Genomic DNA, 21,472 nt, shown 5'->3' with positions numbered 1-21,472 from the left:
AATAATATAAATAACATTACTTTGAAACAGAAACGTAATTAAACTAAGCAGGAACATTATTATCAGAATATTACAAAATTTCATATTGTAAGCATGGAAGATAGGAGTTCATAATACTGGGCATAACCCTGTTCAAATTACAGAATTAAGCAATTCGTTAAACAATTCATTTAACGATGATCTTTAGAGTTCTGTAACTGATGAAAATATTAAAAAATAATATAAACAATTTCAATTATATGAGTGCATACAATATTAATTCACAATCTAGCGATGGGAAGATGGATAGAAGTTTACATATTGCTCAGTGTTCTAGTAAATTAAATAATATTGATGTAATATCTTCTGAGAAACAAAATTACTTCAATTACATATGAATATTATTTTAAATATGTTGCTATATGTTTGTCAGTTTTAATAAGTATTACTATGTAATACTTATCATTATAATAGATACAAGAGTACCAGATTCAATTTTCTACAATTTCATTGCATTGTTTATTAGAAATAAATTAAATACATTTTCTGATCATTAAATAAATTTGTATAATTATTTGAAATTCGTTTGAAAATGTAGTAAAACATTCTTTTATAAGTACTTTATTTCCCCAATTGTCGTTTTATATCTAAAGCTTGATATAAGTTCTATTATTAGAAAACGATGCAAAAATTTATATTACGTAAAAAAACATTATGATGAATAAATAATAATATGCCACTGAAATATATGGTCGACTTCTCATAATGTAGGTTTCTGTAAAAGTTCATCTTAGAGTGAAAATACTCATTATTTTTTGTTTGTACAAAATATATTAAAATATCGATAATATATTATAATAAGAAACATTTCACATGAGAAAATGAATGTTGAGCATCAATCTTCTTCAATTACTGCACTTTTTGCATTATCTTCTTCATCTTTAACTGTAGCTTCATATCCTTGCTTTGCCATCTCCAATGGCTTTATGTCTTGTTTTTCAAAATTATCTTTCTTATCATTTTCATCCAACGGTTTCTGTACATTGTTATTACTAACTGCTGTTTCTGTTGTATCTCCAGTTTCTTTTGTTGTTGCAGCCCCCTTTCTTCCTCTTCCTTTTTTTGTCGTCATTACCATCTCTATAGCTGTTTTCTCCTGTACTTTTTGCATAACATCTGTCAATTTGTCGTTAACATTATGCTTAGCAGCTTTACCATGAGTTCTAGTAAGCTTTGTTTGCACTGCTGTCTTTTCCTTATTTTTGTTACTATATGAACGCAGTCTTTGTATCATTGGAGTACTTCTGTCTGACTGCATTTCTTCCTTTGCAACCACGTTTTCACCTTCTAAAATGTTAATATAATTTCAATGTTATTGATAACATCTTCATTTTCAAAATATACAATTTTACCTTGCTCTATGCTATCAAGAGCTTTCTTCTTGTTCATCTTGAGTTTTGCTGCAGCCTCGGTATTTACCTGGTTTTTCTTCTTTGCAGCTACTACTTCTGAATGATCTGCATTTTCTGTTTTAGCTATAAATATGATATAATAACATAAGTACAAAATAATAATCGTTTCCGACCTGAAAAATAATTATCTATAGAAAACGAAAATAATAAAAGATCTCAAAATAAAAATCATAAAAGTCGCGCATACCTAATTTCGTTACTGTATTTTCTTCAGCTTGTTTATGTTTCTTTTTCGTCGAAGCAGTTTTGGCGGTCGACGTATTACTATCTGGTTTCACGGTCTCAATTTCTGCAACTTTTGTTGGTTTCGCGGCTTTTTCCTTATCATTTTTGTTTGCTGACTTTGTAACGGTTTTCTTCATTTTCGGTTGTGATAAGTCACCGGCTTCTGCGGCCATGTCTATAACTTCCGAATCAGCAGATCTCACAATCTTTCGGGGTGCCATCGCACTCTATCAGTCACAGAATGTATTGCGAGACAAGGTACGATCGCTATTTATAAGTACGTTCGCGCGATCACGCAACAGCACGCATCCCCCACCATTTTACTGCGCATTCACCTCCGCGCAAGTACTGTAGAAAGGAGACACAGTTCATCACTTTGACCATTCTATAGTGTTACGGTTTGAATTGTTTGGATGTAGGGAATTTGATGTGGTTCGGTTGCCCGTGGAGCGCTGAACCGCTCTGCTCGTGAAAGGTTGTAGAGAGTTGTACAACTTTGAATATTTTAAGCAAAAACTGGTACTTTATTGATAGAGCTCTATGATCTACTTTCTTTGACTGTCGAATAAAGTCTGTTCGCATTTTCCCGAGGAAAGCAAGTTTTATTCCTGCGTTCCTTCTGGTTCTTCCTCCCTTGTCCAATAGGAAAATTGGGGTCCTCTAGCTGGATGCTGATTCGTCGGATGGCTCATCTTCTGGTTGCAGATTGGTGATGATTGGTGGTTCGGCGGTGCGCGTGCGGCTGGGAGTGCGCGACGGTCGAGCGCGCAGGGGCAAAAAGCCCGCCGAAACGAACGGAGTGGGGTATGCCGCGCGCGAAGACCTCGGTTCAAGGACAGCGTGAGAGAGAGAGGGAGGGAGGGAGGGAGAGAGAGAGAGAGAGAGAGAGAGAGAGAGAGAGAGAGAGAGAGAGAGTTCCGAGAAGTCCCTAACTAAAGGTTTTCGACGTGCAATACTTTAGCGGTCCGGATTTGTTACTGTGACTCGTTTAGTTTGTGCAACATTGTAGAGGATCTTACGAGCCGCCATAAATTGAAACGTATAGTCTAGTAGCGTGGTCGTAATATAAACAAGTGCCTATGTTCGCGTCGCTCATGAAACGTGATAACGTAACAATAGTAATGAGCTCTATTCCCGCACACCTCCATGCCGGAACTTTGTCCATTAGCGAGAGTCTGCATAGAAATTTTCTTTGCTCTGACTGGCTGAAATTTCATTACTAAGCAGACTCCACTGCGAATGGGATGCGTAGTAAAATGATGGGGATTTGCACGACAATTTCGAGAGAAAGAATAGCATCCAATAATAGGTTCCATTGCCCAGTACTGCATACCCATCAGATTTTATGTATGATTGTGTACATACAATATATATTTTTTATAATTACAGTGTTCTATTCAAATTAGAGAGCTTGATTTGTTAAATTATTCGATTATTGAATCCTTCTATTAATTTGATATTAAGTATATACCATTCACGAATGATGTTAAAAGCAATAATAAACAGATTATAAATAATTTCACTAAAGCTATTGAATACATGTTAAAATATTATATTTTAACAGCGTAACAATCAGTTAGTGTCGTTCGATCATCGATGGAGCCAGGAACTATCGCCTATGTTCGCATCGAAGACGATCTTTTTTGATTCGCATAAACCTGTTGGATGAAGCTTCGAGTAAACAAATGTTGTGACAATACACACATCATTATGAAAAATTGAAAAATGTGATAAAATTATTTCGTCTAACATTGTGTATTAAGTTAAACGTTCACATTGATTTATAAAGGTAAGCTTACAATCAGTATCAAAACCTGCGACTATTGTTTTATCGTTGTTACTTATTAGCTGGAGCATTTTTATATTGTTTATAGATGAATATCAACAAGAAGATCAATGTAAACTTTTCGTCTTTGGTGGGTCTAAAAGCAGAGCTTTTGAGAAAGCAGCTCGAAGTGAACGAAGTCAAATTAAAATCAGAAATTAATCATACTGTACCAAAGGTTAAGAAGAAGCCTAAAAAGGTTAAAGAAAAGAATACAGAGGAAAATGCAGAGAAAACAGAGTACATTGAAGACGTGAACACCCATAAAAAGTCGAAATTAATGCTAGAAGCAAAAGCAAGATTGTATAAACGGTTAAAAAAATCCAAACACAACAATGAAAATTTTCTTGTAGATTTTATGAATAAGTCTGACGAATCCGAAGAAGAAACATTGTCGAATATCGAGAAAGAGGATAACAATGCAATGCACGGAAATGAAGACGATTGGATCGAATACGAAGATTGCTTTGGTCGTACAAGGAAATGTTTACGCGAAGATTTATCCCTTATGCAAGAGAAGGATAACTTAATTAAGCAACAAATCGTTAATAAAAGAGATGTTGATTCCAAAATTAAAGACAAAATTATACATACCATGGTAACAGAGGAGAAAGAACCTGAAATAGAAATAATGAGAAGAAAATGGGAAGAACAAATGCAGAAATTAACAGATAAATCAAATATACACTACCAAGATGTTTTGTTTGATGAAGCCAGAGCTCATGGTGTCGGTTACTATGCATTCTCGCAAGATGAAGAAGAGAGAATCAAGCAGCAAGAGAATTTATTTAATTTAAGGAAAGAGACGGAACGAAAACAGAGGGAAAGTAAAGAACTAAAAGAGTTGAGGGATAGAATGGAATACAATAGAATAAAAGCTGCTAAGATGAGGCAAAGAATTAGAGCAGGCTTACCAATAGAACTGGAAGAAGAGGAAGTTAAAGAAACAGAGAAAGCAGAGCCGCATGTGGGCATGTTAGAGACAACTAATAAAGAAGAAAATTGCAATAAGGAAGAAGAAAACGAAACGTTGGAGAAAGAGAACAAAATAGAAGCCTTAAGAGAGTTGTTGGGTAAAAGAGGTCACTGGACTGAAATGTCTCAAGAAGAATGGGTACACAAATGTAGAAAAATTAGAATTAACGAATTTGGTCCAGTTTATGATAACTTTAAAAGCGACGGCTATTTAGTATGCAATGACGATGATAAAAAACTTGATTCTTCCGACACAATTACACAAAATAAATTGGAAACCAATGATAATGAGAATATTGATTCTTACAATATTCCATTACCTCCTACAGCGTTCGAAAACTATGTCGATACTGAGAATGATACTGATTTGCAAACAAGTATTATTACTAATTGTGAAGCTAAAAGTACAAATATTGCTCCCAATGGTAAACAAAATGAGATAGAAGTTAACAGAAATATAGATGAAGCAAGTATAGCAGCAGGTCTAAGGTATTTGAGAGAAGAATTTGAAAAAGGTCGAAATATGTAAAATATTGTACAATATAACCGTCATTAAATGTTCATTATGTGTTTGTGAATTGAGCCTTCGAACATATGTTTAAGAGAATCAGTTTCATTTATAACAGAAAAATATTGAAGTATTTTTACTTATATTCTATAAGGAAAGAATGTTTTGTTTCTTGTAAATAATTATATGTACATATGTATATTGGTTACTCCAGGTTATTAAAGACACTGACAACCATGTACAAATACTCTACTTACAAAAGTATATTAATAAGATTTTCAGTCATTGTATTATATAAAAAAAGACCTTAATTGTAAATCACAGATTCTTATAAGTTATCATGTAACTGTTGATACTGTTCTGATGACTTCTGCTTTTCAAGTGTTGTCTGGTGGACCTCCACAATATCTCTTGATTTTTCTTTGACAATTAAATTATATCTGTTCAGAATGATTAATAGAAGTTAGTCATGATAATATATGTAATTGGAAGTTCGTAAGAATTAAAAATATATTACCATAGTAGGCTTGCTAAATTGTTTTTTACAAGAGGGACATTTAACAGGGTTATGATCTGTAGCATATTGCTTTAAACAGTGGAAATGTAACATAGCCTTGCAAGTGATACATCTGTCGCCCTACATTAAATAAAGGTTTTAGTTCTAAGTTTAACCAGGCAATTATACAAATCCATTAAACAAACTTACATGAAAAATAGTTTCTTTACAAAGACAACAGGTATCTAAATTATTTTCATAAGTAACTCTAAAATATGGCATTAATTCTGTTATACTTCTGACACCCATGTAATAATCACCAGCCTGTAAATAATATAAAGTATGTAAAGAATAAAGCACCGGCGAAACAAAAATATTGTTTGCTGTACCATTCTTACCTCATAAGCTAACCATTTTTTGTTAACCATGTCATTTAAAAATTCTTCAGCATCTGCTTTAGTCATCGTAATATCTTCTAATGAACATAAATTAAGGCAAAATGTACTTTTTGCAGATCCATTGTTTGACGTTATGATTTCGGAAAATATGTACCTTAACAGCAATAATTGTGTTTTTGAAAATTCATCTTGAAATCTAAAATAATTATATTAATCAATAGGTGAAAAGGAAATTAGTATAGATGCAATTTAAATTACATACACGGTTACTGGGTCGAGCTCTGTATTTACAAACACCCAAAACAATTCACCTGTAATTTCGCATCTGCATCTTTTGATTAACATATCCAAAGGTTGTAGTTGCATATTTATTTGATTTATTATAAGTTGCACCTTATCACTGTCTAAAACATATATAATTTCATTTATATACATACTATCTTGTGCATTTTACAAATATACAGATCTAACTTAACCGCAAAATTAAACTAGTTTACCAAACAATTTAATAACTAATTCTTTAGCCTTAGCCTCGTTCAGAACACCTTCATGCACAAATGCTTGTAAAAGTATTTTGTGTTTTTGGGTATACTCCATCTTTTGCAATATTATTACTACTAAACCTGACACCAAGAAAAAGGTACTTGACAGACAAACAAAATTCAACGAGTAGGAAAGCACTAATGGAATATGATAAGCACGAAACAGGATCTTTCTTATTTGGTGTCAACTATACATCCTTTATTTGATTTTATTATGTTTTGCATAATATAGTTACATGAAGTTCAATACACCGTCTATTCTACTGCTTCCAAAATACATACTTCACTATTACATAACGTACAATTGTATAGTCCGTGCATTTGAAATACGCGCCAACATTGCATGATCTATGCTTTAGAATTTTTATTTGCAAGAAATTATTTACAATTCCACGGACGTATAAAAACTGCTTGCACATTGTGCACGTATGTACAGTAATGAGTCCTACCACTGCATACTTATCTCACTTTCTAAGCTGGCACGCATATTCGCCACCATTTTACTGCGCGTCCAATTCGCAGCGGATTCTATCTCAGCAGTGAATCGTCAATCCAATCGGAACAACGAAAATTTCTATGTCAATCCTCATTAACGGATCAAGCTGCGGTCTGGAGGTGTGCAGGAGTAGGATCCGTTACTGTAGCAAAGAATAAAGTTTGAGAACCGCTGCTGCGGCGTTCTGTGATTTCACTGCATTGTTATCGACGGATAGAAGTTAGATTCAAGTACTGCAGTATCGTAAGAAAAAAAAATTGGGGGGATGACGAAATTAAATCGCATCGATGATACGTATGTACATGTGCAACTGTTTAGATGTCATGTAAAAAGACTTTTATCGTGTGATCAATCAATAAATTATTTGTCGACAGTAAAATAGTCCGTAATTTCACCTCCTTGAAAATTACAATTTAAATAATTCTCAAATTTGCTGAAACAATACCGAGTTTAAGAATGGAGGTTCTATTTGTTCATTGATTTATCATAGCGTTATAGTTTTTACAATGTTTGATTCAATTAAGAATTTCGATCGATTACAGAATTCCGTGGTGCGGGAATATTTGAACAGGAGTGATTAAACGATATTAAAATAGCAAGCGAGAATGCGGTAGACGTTTGAAGTCCTCTGTCGGCAAATTCGCAAATCATCCGTGGATTCGCCAAAAAAAAGTAAGATCCGTCCATGTACTACATACATATTAAGATGTATTTATTGGAAATGATAAAACGGAATACGGTTGTACGATTGTGTATACGATAAATCAGGGTAGACTGAACTACACATTGAGCATAGTACATGTACGTGGGTCGTATGTGTATTTTTTAGTTGTATAGTAAAGACTGTACAGCAAGGGCGCGAGGCCGCGACCCTGAGCCCGATACAACCGACGCGTCGCGACGCGGAATAGAGCGTTTCGGTAGCGAAATAGTGCGCGGAACGAATACGTGTCAAACACGGTCCACGAATAAGCAAAGTGGAACATCGTGCAAGCAAAGACACGGGTGTGCGTTATCGTTTACGTGCTTAAGGGTCGAGAGTTCATGATCATTCGGCAACTGACAAACGATGATCTTACGAGGCGTCTGACGACCGTCTTTCCCTTCTTCGTTCTTCACTGCCAAATGATCAGAGCCTAGTTAGGATCACTACAGCAGACAAGGAACTCTCGTTCAAGCCGATTTTCGTGAACGTGAGCAGATAACCTGTCAGTAGTCGGCAGCTTGTACCAAGGAAATCAAGGAAACACGTTAACAAGTCAAATTTAGCGATAACTGTGAGTTACTGCGGCAGCAGACATCGAGAATGCCGCTTTTCGGTAAAAAGGACCCGAGTAAGAAGATTAAAAAAGATGGAAAAGACGACAAATCCCCGTCCATTGAGAACAAATACATCCTGAAGGAGATGCTCGGAACGTATGTATTTCGCGTAGATCACGAATTTGAATTATTAAACAGAATTCAGTTACAAAGAAATATTTTCTAGTGTTATGTACTGTATTCGATCACTATTTATAACAAAATTTATGTACAATACTGTTAGGATCTACATATGCATATTACTTATTTTATACATGTATATATGTATATATAAAAGTATTGTACACATATATCTTGTTCTATACACGCATGATATTTTACATGTATAGTTTATAAATTTATATAAACCATTCTACATCTATGCCAATTATATAAATAATTCGAAGCCTTTTTAACATTTATATATTCCTAAAATAGTTCTATTCATGGCTTCAGTTAACATTATAATGTTTTAACAAGAGATGTATCTTACATGGACCTACTATAATATGTATAAATATTGAAGCTATAAAACATTTTTTGATATAAGTTTTAAAATTTGTTGTTTAATTGTTTATACTACTGTCAGGATAAACTTAATATGTTTACCTATGAATTTGCTATGTGCTGGTATTCATTTATCAAAACATATTATACTTAATTACATACAGTCAGTCATTAAGCAAATAGTTGGTATCTAAATATGACATATTGTGGCAACAAGCTGTTGGTAATAATTGCATCGGTACACTTGTGTAAAAATGCAGACTGCTAATTTATTGCAGTTGATGCATATGCTTTTAATTCTTCCAGCTGTCTTTGCATTTAGCTTTTAAAAACAGAAGTAACTTTTTTTATGTATTGTTATACAATATTAATAATATATCTGTATGTTCTAGGGGTGCATTTTCTGAAGTACGTTTGGCAGAAAGTAAGGACAAGCCTGGCCAAATGTTTGCAGTGAAGATTATTAACAAAAAAGCACTGAAAGGAAAAGAGGATTCTTTAGAAAATGAAATTAAAGTGTTAAGAAGGTAAAATATTTTAACAGGTATATTTTTTTATTTGCACATATATTGTTAAAATTATTTATTGTCCATTTACTTGTTATAGGCTAACACATCCAAATATTGTTCAGCTATTGGAAACATTTGAGGACAAACAGAAAGTTTATTTAATTATGGAATTGTAAGTAATAGTTTTTACTGTACTTTATAAAAGACTATGTAAGTACAAAGAATAAACATATTTTGAATCTTTTAGGGTAACTGGTGGAGAACTTTTTGATAGAATTGTTGAGAAAGGTTCTTACACAGAAAAGGATGCATCAGGTTTAATAAGACAAATCCTCGAAGCTGTGGATTATATGCACGAACAGGGTGTCGTACATAGAGATTTAAAACCTGAAAACCTTTTGTACTATAGTCCCGACGAGGACAGTAAGATTATGATTAGTGACTTTGGTCTTTCAAAAATGGAAGATTCCGGTGTAATGGAAACTGCTTGCGGTACTCCAGGATATGTTGGTAAGCACGTTAAGTTTTTTTATGAAAAGAATCAAAATATATAGGGAAAAACATTAAAAGGTAAATCCATTTAATTGTGTAGCTCCAGAAGTTTTAGCGCAAAAACCATATGGCAAGGCCGTCGATGTGTGGAGCATAGGAGTTATTTCTTATATCTTATTATGTGGATATCCACCATTTTATGATGAGAACGATACTGTCTTATTTACACAAATTCTAACAGGTAATACGATCATCTTCGGTAGGAAAATCATGGCATTTGGAAGGACTATACTTTCACTTCAATTTAGTTACTACTTTTAGGATCGACAGTACATGCAGCAGTACATTAACTTGATATTTTTATTTTTAAGGTATTATTCTAGTTTTTGTACGCTGCTATATAAACGCTAGTATAGTAAGTAAATGATACTCTGTGTTCGACTGCATTTCTTTTTCTAAAATCTGTGCTAGTTATTAATTATTTAAAAAAATAAGTGAAAAAGAATAAAGAAGTCACTTTCACTATTACCGCTATCTAGTTCAAAAGCAATAATTATGAAGATTTTAACGCGAGTACAGATCAATGTTTTTCCTGTGCAAAGTATGGAGCTAACAGTATTTCTTCCAAATAAATTATTTCATTTATATGAAATATTTATACTTAAAAAAATCGTCTACTCTATAGCAAAGAGCTAACCAGACTGTTATAGGTGAATTTGAATTTGATTCGCCGTTCTGGAACGATATCAGTGATTCTGCAAAGGACTTCATTCAGAAGCTAATATGCGTCAATGTTGAAGAACGCTATACTTGCAAGCAAGCCCTTGCACACCCTTGGTAAGATCATTATTACCTTCAAATATTTCACATAATTTGTCATTTAAAATTACACCTGTTTCTCTTAATATAAATATATAATAATGCAGTTACACAGACAAATTAGCATCATTTTATAGAAGCTTTGTGAATATTCTTAGCTCTGAACACTTTGACTGTTTTAAAATTGAATTTTAAAATGCAAGTGATAAAGAAATTACAGGAACAGTATTGTCTTTAATAATAAAGTAAATGTGGAATTCAGTAAGTAAAAAGATTACATTTATCTTGTCATCCATTAACTTAACATGTTCTATAAATACTATATTATATTCCCAGATGTGCACATTAATGGACAGTGTTTACATATTGATGATCAAAATTTTCATTATCCCTGCATAAAAACAATAAAATATCCTCAAATAAACAAAAGATTTCCATTTCTTAACATTATAATAATCAACAAAATGCGCTTAACACGTTGGCTACTGATTAAATTTTATGTACGGTTGTTGGGACTAAGTTTTTTTTTAGGAAAGTCATTAAAAGAATCTGTTCTTATTTAGTACAAGTTAGTTAGTTAGGACAAGTATCGAATTTTTCTGTACAAAGATAAAGCTCCGCGGGAAATCTAGAAATAACTAAGAGGTTGAAACAAGAAATATATTTATTTTCATTTCACTTAATCTTTTAAACTAGTTTTTGGAAATTTGCATTTTATATAAAGGTTTGAATGGAAATAGTAGCGAAAGTGTCAATAAGCGATCGTATAGCATGTATTGTACAATACTATGTATTTGTTTATTTTTACATGGAAATCGTGGAATTCATTCTTACAGGATATCCGGCAATGCAGCTAGCAATAAAAATATCCATGGTACTGTATCGGAACAACTTAGAAAGAATTTCGCCAAATCAAGGTGGAAGGTTAGTATATTTGAATGATTATCTCGTCGCTGATTGTATGTGTTTGCCCGCCAGGCTCCGTAGGGAAGTCTTCCTCATCTCTCATGGTTGCAGCAAGCCTATCACGCAACAACGGTTATACGACAAATGAAACGACTGGCGCTCAACAGCGGCCAACAACAAGAGGGACCAGGATCAACAGGCCCCTCCAGCGGCAACCTCACGCCATATCCAGATCAATCGCAATCCAACAACCCCAGTCACCAAGCCAGATCAGTGGAGTCTCAGAGCAACCTCAATTGAAGCAAACACTTGAGCCACCATTGCCCGTATCGAGCTTGGTGACCTTAAATCCTATTCCCATTCCAACCGCTCCAAACTCACCACTATACGTACGCAACAAACGCTTCAAGCTGTGGGGTAGCACACGCACTGCTCTGTCTACTCTGTTCCAAACGAATATGTCGTATCTTAGAAAACAACGGAAATATAAGAAAAGCTGAGTCACGCTGCGAACTGTTTTCGCCTACGAGAAAGTTATCCGAGGAGTCTTTGAACATGGCGCCCTTTTACCCTCTCGCCAATGCTACTTCGATTTGGCAGAGGTTTGTATAGATTTCAGCTAATTCCTATGACACGGTTTGCCACCATCTATGTACAATACAAACCTATATAACAGCCCGCGCGATATAAGGCGATTTTCCGAGTCTTTCTCATTTCTCTGTTCTGATACTCGTAAATAGAGTTTCACTGTGTTGATATGCTGTATTATGTATATAATATATATGTACATCAAATCAATAGATCCAATATTTATAGTTATCGATAGAAATTTCGTGATGATATGTTAAAAAATATTGATTTGATCGAGTAAGATACAACATTAGTCGTGCACGCGCGCAGAGACACCCTGTCGTACATATGCGCGCCCGCACACACACATACACACTCTGTGGGATTTCATGATACTTTTGTAGAATTGTCTTGCTGGGTCAAATCTATGAGAATATGTATAAACAAGGACAAGGACTAGTGTAAAACAGTACAACGACAAGTTTTTATCTTTTATAAAGTTTGAAATAACGAATAGTGGCTGTTTAGACAATTTTTTGCAAGATAATAAATATGTTTGAATCTTCGTGACTACAGCTTCTTGCTCGATATATCTAGAGAGTATATATTACGATGAAATGTAGCGCTTTTTGAGGTAGCATTTTGATAGGTATTACAGAAAAAAGTAAAAGACGTAATTAACAAAATTATTTTTGTGAAACAAAATCGCTCTTATCTACTAGTAGAGATCTTATAACCCAGAATTGTCCCGGAAGTTTACATAAGATCTGATTTCTATTACTAATACTTGTTCTTACGTTTTGTTGACGAACACGAGTGTTTGTAACAAGACATATACAGTGCACGACATTACGAAATGTACATTCTGTGCGCAATATACTCTTCTTGTTATATGTATAGTGATATTATTACACGTCTAAGAAACTTTAAATCGGATCTGTTAAACTATATTTAATATGTGTATACATACGTGTATATTGTTGTATTGATACTTTTTAATGATGCGTTGCACTAAGAATTTCAGCAAGTATGTACATAATATACACACAATATTCTGTCTGTTGGTTTGCAAGATGCAAATATAAAAAGCAAAATATATAGTTTCAGGTTTGAAATTTTTACATAGTCCCCTGAGAGCGATCGCACGACAAGTAACTTTATCAAATCAATTTTCGTTTCTCTTCTTCTAATAATTTTATACATACACAAAATCGCACCTTACTTGGTTCTCGAATGATAGGAGAAATAAAATAAGAAAGAGGAAAGAAAATATGCAAGATAAGCACAAACATGATGTTAGAATAAATAAGAATTCATCGTCTATGTCTGATTATATGTTGCAGAAAAAGTATACACATTATTTGTATGTGTGTGCGTGTGTGGGCATATATATATATATATATATATATATATATATAAATGTGTATTTAAACACCGTCAATACAATGTGAGAATACAACTATTTTTGTATTTAATACTTCTTTATATAATATCGAAAGTTATCATATAGTAATGTCATCAGATAAGTTGCAAAAGTTAATATGCCACGATCGCTGTTTATATTTGTATCTTATTACGATGTCGAAGTGCACGGAACGCGATAAAAGTACTTTAACGAAACGCTTGAGGAATACTTTATTGCACAGTGGCTATTTTATTTTTTATAAATGATTGCAGTTGAGTGCAATACTACCGTGATCTTGTGATAAATAATATTGTTATGGTTACATTCAATAGCGCATCCATATATTAATGTTAACTATGAATGTTAAGAATTTTAATTGACGAAGCAATTCTTTTAATTGAACTGTATACAATGATTTTTTGGAGTATTTTTACATAAATTTGAAAGCTTTGTTATGCAAGTAAAGAAGAAAGAAAACAATCTACGGCGTAGCGTGTAAAATTGTATCTAAAAAGGAAAACAGTTTGATGTTTTTCGTGTCCTTTGAAACATGCTTTTAAATAAATTTACATCGTATATAATCAATTGAAATGAAATCGTAATATTCTACATACTAATATAAAAAAGAATTATTGCTGTTTATCGAGCGGGCACACATTTTACTATAAACTACTAATATTTCTCCTCTTTAACTTTTAAAACTATAAGTATAAATATGATAGTAACTTTGGACGCTATCACGTTAGACATCCGTCCGTATACCGGGCACTATTCGTATAGTAAATAAAACTGAAGAATAAAGTTGAAGAAATTCATTAAACGATATAAAATGATTTTGAGATTGATAATAATTATATTAATTATAAGGTAGCTCATTATATTATTTTTTAAACAAGTGTTACGCGAACTTAGAGCGAAAACAAATGTACATGTGATGAAGAATACGATAAAAGTAGCGATTCACTCTTTTATTGAATTGCTTTGGTATCAAAATTATAATATTTGAATTCAAATTACAAACAATCGTTCTTAAAGTGCCTTGGATGACACGATGGTGGAACAATAAGAAGAAATCTACAAACAAGAAGATTTTTAATAAAAATTACATTTAAATTGCTTACTCTACATTACACAGCTGCTTGATTTTAACTTATTCTATCGAGAAATTCTTTGTCTCACTTTACACTTTCTTGTGTATAATACACTTGTAAATTCTTTTCTGAACTAAAAACAATCTTACATTTTTCAAATTACCAACATCGTGTTATCTAATAAGAGTTCATTACGAATAACATGTTTTATGCTGATGTTTGTGCGTTAGTAATGAGCTTATAATTTAAAATTCTAAAAGAAAAAGCAGGTGCTTAGCTTTAACTTTAAAAAGTCTCTCCCCTCATTCTTAAAAAATGAAGTGCAAAAAGACCGCTCCATACGAATAAACATATCGGCAGGAACATTGCAAATGTGATGTAAAGATAAGTTGATTTTAAATAGGAATGAAAATATTATGTAACCGGACTCTTATTCGAAAAAATATAAAAATGCCAGACTGATATGATAGAGTATGTATGAAAATGAAAGAAGAATAGTATGAGAGAGAGAGAGAGAGAGAGAGAGAGAGAGAGAGAAGTTAGGAAAATGTAGTGTTGATTAAACAAACTTTCAATTGTTGCCTATATATTTGCCTATACTCCAAGATATTTATTAACTAATACAGAAACAAATTTCTTCCTATTGTACTTCTCTAATTGCATAAAGTTTGTAATTGTTATGCTTGAACTGATGCATGTGGAGATAAGTATCGAGTATTTCATTGTTAAAACGTACATGTAAGGAAAAAACAGTGCTTCTAGAAAGTTATCGACACAATCTACCATCACACCTGTGGCGAGGGATATTAGTAATCAGAATAAAATTGATCTAGTTTACAGTGCCAATGTATCCTTCTCCTGTGAAGGAAAAAACTGGTAAAAATTACTAGTTCAGAGTTACTATAAAATTATTCTTGTTCACAAAGCTGGCTTGTGATTACGAGAATTATTAAAAATAGAAATCAACCACTAAACTTTCAAGTTAAACAAAGTTTTAAAAATTTCATAAATGTGGTGCTACATTATGGAGTATTGATAGATATGAAAATACGGTTTTTTTATTTGTAACATTTATAACAAAGTTGCTTCTTATTACAATTTGTAAAAAACTAATTTAAGTTGTAAGATGATTAAGAACAATGGAAGTATTGCACGCTTGTAGATTAAAATGTAAGAGAAATAATAGCTACGGTTTAATTTGCTACACGTTTATTGAGGCTCCTATTTGAAAGAGAAAGGAAAAATATGCTTGATGAAAATAATAATAATCAACGATGACGATAATGATAACGATATCATTTACAAAATTGTCCATGTTTGCGCTTAATATTGAGTCACCGTTTTTATTCAAATTACTTTCACAGTATTAAGAATTAAATGCCTTAATTTATAACATTGTAATTCATAGATTGCAGTTGTAATAATTTCAGTTGATTCTTCTTTTTAAACATAAACTCAATGATTAATCAAAGCATCACAATTATATGTTAAATGAAAAACATTACATTATATTCCTATACACATTATACTTATACATGTAATTGATTTTATGTTCAGTGAAGTCATTATTTTTATTGTATTTATCCTATAGTTTAACATGCTACGGTACAATAGTGTTATATACAAATACTTATTATAATATTGTACCAACGTATTTTTAATTGTAATATACGAGGAACTAATAAAATTGACAGACACTTTATGTTCAATATAGAATGCATGTAATGCATATTCTTACTGTGTGCTTTCTTTGCTTAATCGTTAATCATTATGCAATAATTTACCTGTGAACTATATGTAAAAATAAAATTACGTTTCAAGCATATGTTAATATCACGTAACGAAGCATATAGTAGATACGTGTGTGTATATACTTGTACTATAGCAAAGACTTCACGAGTAAAATTAATATGAAAAATTTATCTATACAGTGAATATTTAAATTTCCAAAAATTTGCAACCGCACGAGATTGATGTTAATATTAACATGTAATATATTACTATACATCCTTAATAATATGTATTCTTTAAAAACTGCAATCTATATCTTTCCTGGTCCGGCTTAATATGATTTTATATCAGTGTGACAGTGCTAGGGCATAAAGTGAAAACGGACGTAAGAAAATACTGTAAATAGAATATATATTCTATATAATTTTTTGGTAAATCTAAAAAAAGAGGTGCTGAATTTCCTTAATTGAACATATACATAATTCTTCACGAAATGGCTCTTATCATTGAATGAACATATTTTACGTCAAAGTCTATCTACAAATATTTGAATCACGTACACAATTCAGCACGTTCTTATTTTTTATAACTCACGCTCACTAAAATAAAGTCCGTGTTAACCGTTAGAAATTTATAGTCGAGGTGGTGGTCGCGGAAAAATCTATCTTACATCATAATAGACATGAAATTCAGCCTTCATATGCGTTTAACGCTTCCCGTAACTTATCAACAATCTTTTCATAGAATACAATTTGCTCCGCCAAATGCATTTTCATGGCCTGAGTTGTGTGTATCTCTTGTTCCGATTGAAAATGCGTTTCTTCAGCAAGAAGTGCTCTTGCTATTATATCTGTTCGATGTGAAAGTTCCCGCAACTTTTGAGGTTCCATTTTATGTTCACTTACTAGTTTTTCACAGTCTTTCCTCTTTTGAACAGCACTCTAAAAAATATATATAATTACTCGATAAAAATTTGATGATAAGAATTGTGCTTCACTTCTATTTACCTTGTGTATACTGATTACATCTGGAAAACTACTGATCACTCCTCTGTAAATATGAAACTTATCTGCAAGCGGTTCCCAATCAAACTTTGACTGTTCTTTATACAGCCTGCCTATATCGTTATAAGCTTCACCTGTCACTTTTAACGCATTTGTTAATTTTCCTCGACTGCTATCGTCACCTTCTAGTGCACGGCTTAACGAACAAAAAGACTGGCCTATTTTTTGAAATTCTCTTTTATAGAGGTGTTGATTCTTTTTTGCCTGGTCAACAGCCATGGCCATGAAATTTTTAACTACAGGATCTAGGCAGCTTATGAATCTACTGTAAGTATCGGTTTGTATTTCTACTTTGATAGCATCCAAAGGAGTTTCAGGGCATTGAAGGGCATGATAGTAATTGTCGCCCAATAATTCATCCTTCTCTGCTTGCCTCTTGCCTGCTTTCCATCTTTTTTCGTCTGTACAAGTTATAAAGTGTTCCCAAACACGACTACGTGCTAACACGGGATGTCTGCAGACATAATCCACGAACTCTTGCAATTGTGAACGTCGATGCTCTATAAAATGTCCTTCGTATCTTCCCGATATTTGTTTATCAGGCAACGGCGGAATGGGGATAAAACAATATTTTTCCTCTAAACGTTCATGGAGCCAATCGAAATGTTTATATCTTCTTGAGACTTGAATGTTGTTAAACTGTTATAAAAGATGAAAATTAGTTCCATATTACATAGTTCAAACTATAGGAAGTGCAGAACACATTTAAATACCGTAGGCGTGAGTTGATAAACAATAAAACTTTTAAGGCCTTTTAGTTTGGATTCCTTTTTAGGAGATGTGACTACACAACTATAGGGATCTCCTCTCGGAACCCATCTACACTGCCCTCCATCCATTTCCTCTATATATACTTTCTCACTATCAGGAACATTCATTACTCTCATTCCTAATAAAAAACTATCCTCTCCTGATTTGATTAATGTAGAAAACTTGTTGTTTTTCTTTGGTACATTAGGCATAGGCTTTTCAGGTATTGCAAAATTCATGGCTTGCATAGAAAATGCATCTCCGTAATCACTGCTGCCATGATCTTGCACTATCTGTATATTATTCTGTGATTCTTGTTGTTGTGATGGAATGTAAGCCTGTGTTTGACCAACTTCTGAATCATCATCCCAATCGTCATCCCAAAAGTCACCAGAACTCTGTTGAGACGTTGTCATGGCACCTAAAGGATTTAAACAAATGTCTGACTATAAATATTGCACTAAAAAATATATATGTTATTGTATTACTTGACGCAGGAGCTGTGGTTTCTAGCATTTGAACATAGGCTGCTGGAAACAGCCCACATTTCCCACGTTGATTAAAACCTTCGCACCACCCATCACCAACATTATCTCTCATGACAGTCAATACTTCTCCTGCGTCTATGGACAATTCTGCTGTTCCTGGTTCCCCAGCAAAGTTATAAAGTGCCCTCACCTAAATAAAGAACCAAAAAATTAAGTAAAATAATTCTAAAGTAAAAAAAACACAAAGGATTATATTTCGACTGCCACATGAAAGAATGAGTCATAACATGTTGATCAAACATTGCAACGACTGATCGCGATAAGTTTTAATATCCTAGGACAGACATGCAAACATACCTGGTGACCCTCCATCATAGAAACATACAGCAACACTTCTTTAGAATACTGACCGCCAACACGATAGGATTTCGTTTTCCTAATTCAAACAATTTAATTGCACCCGGTCACATACTTACACCAATCTGCTCAACCGTATGACTGACATTTACGTATCTGAGCATGGATGTGTGTGCGACTCCGTGTCACGTAAATGGAAATTTCAAACAACTGTACGGTTACTGTCTTTGACTGGCGCGTAACGTGCTTTTGTGATTTCACGAAACTATACGTTTTATGAACGAATTATATATATATACACACACACACGCACAAAAGTATAACACAATCTACACATTTAGAAAACAATAAACAAATGAGAAAAACACGAAGGTATCAAAGAAAATTTGATAACCATTATATGGTTCGAGGTTAAACGCAAAGGCACGGGGGGGCGCAAAATTACAATCCACCACTGGATCTTGGATCCGCCTTTGTGAATTAATTCGTATCAAACTTTTACCAGAGTCTGTATAAATTAATTCACGGAATCAACCAAAATTTCTCACATAATACCTAGAAACTATAAGGAAGAAAATGTATAAAAAATCAGCATTATTTAATTTATATGTAATTTATAATGAAAACATAATTAATTTAACGTATCAGTAAAAACAAGCCTTAATATAATTGTTCTAAATGTTAAGTGGGAAAAGAAGTGTCAGACACATTGTTTCATCGAAAAATTTTATTATCTTTTAGTGGTACTTTTGCTTTCAATGTCGCGGATTTTTAAATTATAATCGCGTTCAATGAGAAGACTTAGACTCCTTTGCATTCTGAAGACTTTGAGTAATATACAATTTTGCTAAGCTTTGAGCACAGAATTGGGAAATATGCTCACTGTATGTATTAATTTGTCCAGCTACAATCATTGGATTAAGCCTTGGCGGTACAGGCAAAGGTCTCATTAATTTGTTAATGTCATCATCTGGTAATGGAGGCTCATCTTTAGCGGCTCTGGCAGCATTTTCTTGAGCTCTCTTAGTCAACAATCTATTCTTTTCTTGATGTTGACGAACGACCAACTGTTGATACCTATTAAATTTCATCGCTTCTTGATTCAATTCATCTACACGGTCCATCAGACAACGTAACTGATTTTCTAGTACTGTAGCGGTTCCCAGATCCAAATATTTAGTACCCTCCTCTTCTGGAATCATTTCTTCCAATTCAGACATCATTATATTTGTCAAATTACTGTTCTTTATTACCACTGGTATTTCAATGAACAGATTTTCATAACCGATCTTTAAAGTACGTAAAGCTTCTGGCGTAAATTCTCCTTCTTTGTACATTTGAATGGCTTGTGGAGTAAGTCTGTAAGCTTTCAACGTCAAGAAACCTCTGGCTGACTTGGCTGTATCATATATAAGAACTACAGATTCCTCTATGGAAGTCTGATAATGGTATTGCGATTCTAATAGGGAAACATTTAAGAAATTTCCAACGTCTGCGCTCTGATACCAACCGACATGGAAGTGATCAACATTTACCCTGTAAAAATACATTTTAATCTGTGATACGCTACTATATAACGGTGCATTATTTGACCAACGATTTACCATCTGAGACGACGCATCATTGCAAGTTGATACTCTTCTTCGTCCATGATCTCGTCATTCTTAGGGAAAGGAAAACAATTTGTGATCTCGAGACGATGTTTGACTACCAAACCGAGTAGAGCGCCTTGAGCAACATCCATGTTGCTCAAAGATTCTTCGTGACAATGCTTCACCATTTTCATAACAACTAATCCATCGCACTGAACGTAATCTATACGCGGTTCAGCTTCCGGTATTCTTCTTGTTTGCGTCCTCGAATTCATTTTTTTAATGAAAAGTGGCTACAATATTGACAGTGATTCGTAGTCAGCTTCTTGTCAAGCAGGTTAGGAATACAAAATTCTGATCTTTCTTGCAACCATGCAGGCTCAACAGGGGGACACAGTAGTGGGTCCTACTCCTGCAAACCTTCAGACCGCAGTTCGATCCGTTAACGAGGGTTATCATAGAAATTTTCTTTGCTCTGATTGGTTGGCAATATACTGGTGAGACGGTGCTGCCCTTACAGTTGTTACGTTATCACGTTTCATGAGCGACGCGAACATAGGCACTTGTTTATATTACGACCACGCTACTAGACTATACGTTTCAATTTATGGCGGCAGGAGGGAAGTTCGAATGTATATACAAATTTATATCGCATATTTATATAGAGACATTGTATCGCCCGAGAGGAATAACTAAGAATATGTAAAGAGACAATGAGAGAGTTCCCACGAAGTTCATCGTCAAACCTTTGCTTTCTTTAGCAAGACTAATCGAGGAGTATAGACAATGTCACGTCGGCTCTCGCAAGACCCTCTACAATGTTGCACGTCGAAAACCGTTAGTTAGGGACTTCTCGGAACTCTCCCTGACCTCTCTCTCTCTCTCTCTCTCTCTCTCTCTCTCACGCTGTCCTTGAACCGAGGTCTTCGCGCGCGGCATACCCCACTCCGTTCGTTTCGGCGGGCTTTTGCCCCTG

At 33.7% G+C, this 21,472-nt stretch overlaps 6 protein-coding genes across 15 annotated transcripts; 2 read left to right on the top strand and 4 right to left on the bottom strand.

Annotated features, from left to right (window-relative positions):
- Positions 1-568: 568 nt before the first annotated feature.
- On the bottom strand, positions 569-1,944 carry LOC144471339 (uncharacterized). Its single transcript, XM_078183287.1, has 3 exons — positions 1,639-1,944; positions 1,392-1,514; positions 569-1,326 (listed from the first exon to the last, which is right to left on the bottom strand). Exons 1-3 carry the CDS (start codon positions 1,895-1,897, stop codon positions 875-877), a joined length of 834 nt encoding a protein of 277 aa, XP_078039413.1. The 5' UTR covers positions 1,898-1,944; the 3' UTR covers positions 569-874.
- Positions 1,945-2,642: 698 nt separating this feature from the next.
- On the top strand, positions 2,643-5,785 carry LOC144471783 (coiled-coil domain-containing protein 174). 2 transcript variants are annotated; one of them, XM_078184190.1, is made up of 3 exons: positions 2,643-3,023; positions 3,241-3,465; positions 3,551-5,785. In XM_078184190.1, exon 3 carries the CDS (start codon positions 3,551-3,553, stop codon positions 5,003-5,005), a length of 1,455 nt encoding a protein of 484 aa, XP_078040316.1. In that variant the 5' UTR covers positions 2,643-3,023; positions 3,241-3,465; the 3' UTR covers positions 5,006-5,785. The 2 variants fall into 2 exon arrangements, with proteins under 2 accessions (XP_078040316.1, XP_078040317.1); XM_078184191.1 differs by lacking the exon at positions 2,643-3,023 and having other exon boundaries at positions 3,068-3,465.
- Positions 5,184-6,851, bottom strand: Nse1 (SMC5-SMC6 complex component Non-SMC element 1). Of its 6 annotated transcripts, XM_078184197.1 has the most exons (6): positions 6,376-6,835; positions 6,141-6,282; positions 5,879-6,074; positions 5,691-5,804; positions 5,502-5,621; positions 5,184-5,424 (listed from the first exon to the last, which is right to left on the bottom strand). In XM_078184197.1, exons 1-6 carry the CDS (start codon positions 6,473-6,475, stop codon positions 5,419-5,421), a joined length of 678 nt encoding a protein of 225 aa, XP_078040323.1. In that variant the 5' UTR covers positions 6,476-6,835; the 3' UTR covers positions 5,184-5,418. The 6 variants fall into 6 exon arrangements, with proteins under 6 accessions (XP_078040323.1, XP_078040324.1, XP_078040327.1 ...); XM_078184198.1 differs by having other exon boundaries at positions 5,184-5,621; positions 6,141-6,278; positions 6,657-6,851; XM_078184201.1 differs by having other exon boundaries at positions 5,184-5,621; positions 6,141-6,278; positions 6,355-6,839.
- A 228-nt stretch (positions 6,852-7,079) lies between these two features.
- Camki (Calcium/calmodulin-dependent protein kinase I) lies at positions 7,080-16,223 on the top strand. 4 transcript variants are annotated; one of them, XM_078184192.1, is made up of 10 exons: positions 7,080-7,210; positions 7,459-8,332; positions 9,115-9,249; positions 9,329-9,403; positions 9,479-9,741; positions 9,824-9,964; positions 10,095-10,138; positions 10,424-10,560; positions 11,379-11,416; positions 11,521-16,223. In XM_078184192.1, the coding sequence occupies exons 2-10, from the start codon at positions 8,223-8,225 to the stop codon at positions 11,946-11,948; spliced, it is 1,371 nt and encodes a 456-aa protein (XP_078040318.1). In that variant the 5' UTR covers positions 7,080-7,210; positions 7,459-8,222; the 3' UTR covers positions 11,949-16,223. The 4 variants fall into 4 exon arrangements, with proteins under 4 accessions (XP_078040318.1, XP_078040320.1, XP_078040319.1 ...); XM_078184194.1 differs by having other exon boundaries at positions 11,379-11,466; positions 11,560-11,885; XM_078184193.1 differs by lacking the exon at positions 10,095-10,138 and having other exon boundaries at positions 10,434-10,560.
- Positions 14,272-19,287, bottom strand: Sh3px1 (sorting nexin 33-like protein SH3PX1). The gene is made up of 5 exons (XM_078184189.1): positions 18,905-19,287; positions 18,548-18,737; positions 18,023-18,480; positions 17,253-17,948; positions 14,272-17,186 (listed from the first exon to the last, which is right to left on the bottom strand). Exons 1-5 carry the CDS (start codon positions 18,920-18,922, stop codon positions 16,935-16,937), a joined length of 1,614 nt encoding a protein of 537 aa, XP_078040315.1. The 5' UTR covers positions 18,923-19,287; the 3' UTR covers positions 14,272-16,934.
- Positions 19,288-19,619: 332 nt separating this feature from the next.
- Positions 19,620-20,899, bottom strand: Eif3h (eukaryotic translation initiation factor 3 subunit h). Its single transcript, XM_078183013.1, has 2 exons — positions 20,509-20,899; positions 19,620-20,440 (listed from the first exon to the last, which is right to left on the bottom strand). The coding sequence occupies exons 1-2, from the start codon at positions 20,769-20,771 to the stop codon at positions 19,693-19,695; spliced, it is 1,011 nt and encodes a 336-aa protein (XP_078039139.1). The 5' UTR covers positions 20,772-20,899; the 3' UTR covers positions 19,620-19,692.
- Positions 20,900-21,472: the final 573 nt, after the last annotated feature.

This window comes from Augochlora pura, chromosome 6, assembly GCF_028453695.1.
Source record: "Augochlora pura isolate Apur16 chromosome 6, APUR_v2.2.1, whole genome shotgun sequence".
Lineage (NCBI taxonomy): Eukaryota > Metazoa > Arthropoda > Insecta > Hymenoptera > Halictidae > Augochlora > Augochlora pura.
This window is presented reverse-complemented; position numbering and strand designations above follow the sequence as displayed.

What these genes read in the sequence shown, in the direction of transcription:
- LOC144471339 (XM_078183287.1), bottom strand. Translation starts at nt 1,897, where the DNA reads ATGGCACCCCGAAAGATTGTGAGATCTGCTGATTCGGAAGTTATAGAC. An exon ending in AAATACAGTAACGAAATTAG is followed by an intron (nt 1,515 to 1,638) that starts GTATGCGCGACT and finishes TCATATTTATAG; the next exon opens with CTAAAACAGAAAATGCAGAT. An exon ending in TCTTGATAGCATAGAGCAAG is followed by an intron (nt 1,327 to 1,391) that starts GTAAAATTGTAT and finishes TTAACATTTTAG; the next exon opens with AAGGTGAAAACGTGGTTGCA.
- LOC144471783 (XM_078184190.1), top strand. Translation starts at nt 3,551, where the DNA reads ATGAATATCAACAAGAAGATCAATGTAAACTTTTCGTCTTTGGTGGGT.
- Nse1 (XM_078184196.1), bottom strand. Translation starts at nt 6,475, where the DNA reads ATGGAGTATACCCAAAAACACAAAATACTTTTACAAGCATTTGTGCAT. An exon ending in AAAAATGGTTAGCTTATGAG is followed by an intron (nt 5,805 to 5,878) that starts GTAAGAATGGTA and finishes TATTATTTACAG; the next exon opens with GCTGGTGATTATTACATGGG. An exon ending in GTAAAGAAACTATTTTTCAT is followed by an intron (nt 5,622 to 5,690) that starts GTAAGTTTGTTT and finishes TATTTAATGTAG; the next exon opens with GGCGACAGATGTATCACTTG.
- Camki (XM_078184192.1), top strand. Translation starts at nt 8,223, where the DNA reads ATGCCGCTTTTCGGTAAAAAGGACCCGAGTAAGAAGATTAAAAAAGAT. An exon ending in GCTATATAAACGCTAGTATA is followed by an intron (nt 10,139 to 10,423) that starts GTAAGTAAATGA and finishes AGAGCTAACCAG; the next exon opens with ACTGTTATAGGTGAATTTGA. An exon ending in TAGCAATAAAAATATCCATG is followed by an intron (nt 11,417 to 11,520) that starts GTACTGTATCGG and finishes TTTGCCCGCCAG; the next exon opens with GCTCCGTAGGGAAGTCTTCC.
- Sh3px1 (XM_078184189.1), bottom strand. An exon ending in AACCACAGCTCCTGCGTCAA is followed by an intron (nt 18,481 to 18,547) that starts GTAATACAATAA and finishes TAAATCCTTTAG; the next exon opens with GTGCCATGACAACGTCTCAA. An exon ending in TTTATCAACTCACGCCTACG is followed by an intron (nt 17,949 to 18,022) that starts GTATTTAAATGT and finishes CTTTTATAACAG; the next exon opens with TTTAACAACATTCAAGTCTC.
- Eif3h (XM_078183013.1), bottom strand. Translation starts at nt 20,771, where the DNA reads ATGAATTCGAGGACGCAAACAAGAAGAATACCGGAAGCTGAACCGCGT. An exon ending in ATGATGCGTCGTCTCAGATG is followed by an intron (nt 20,441 to 20,508) that starts GTAAATCGTTGG and finishes GTATTTTTACAG; the next exon opens with GGTAAATGTTGATCACTTCC.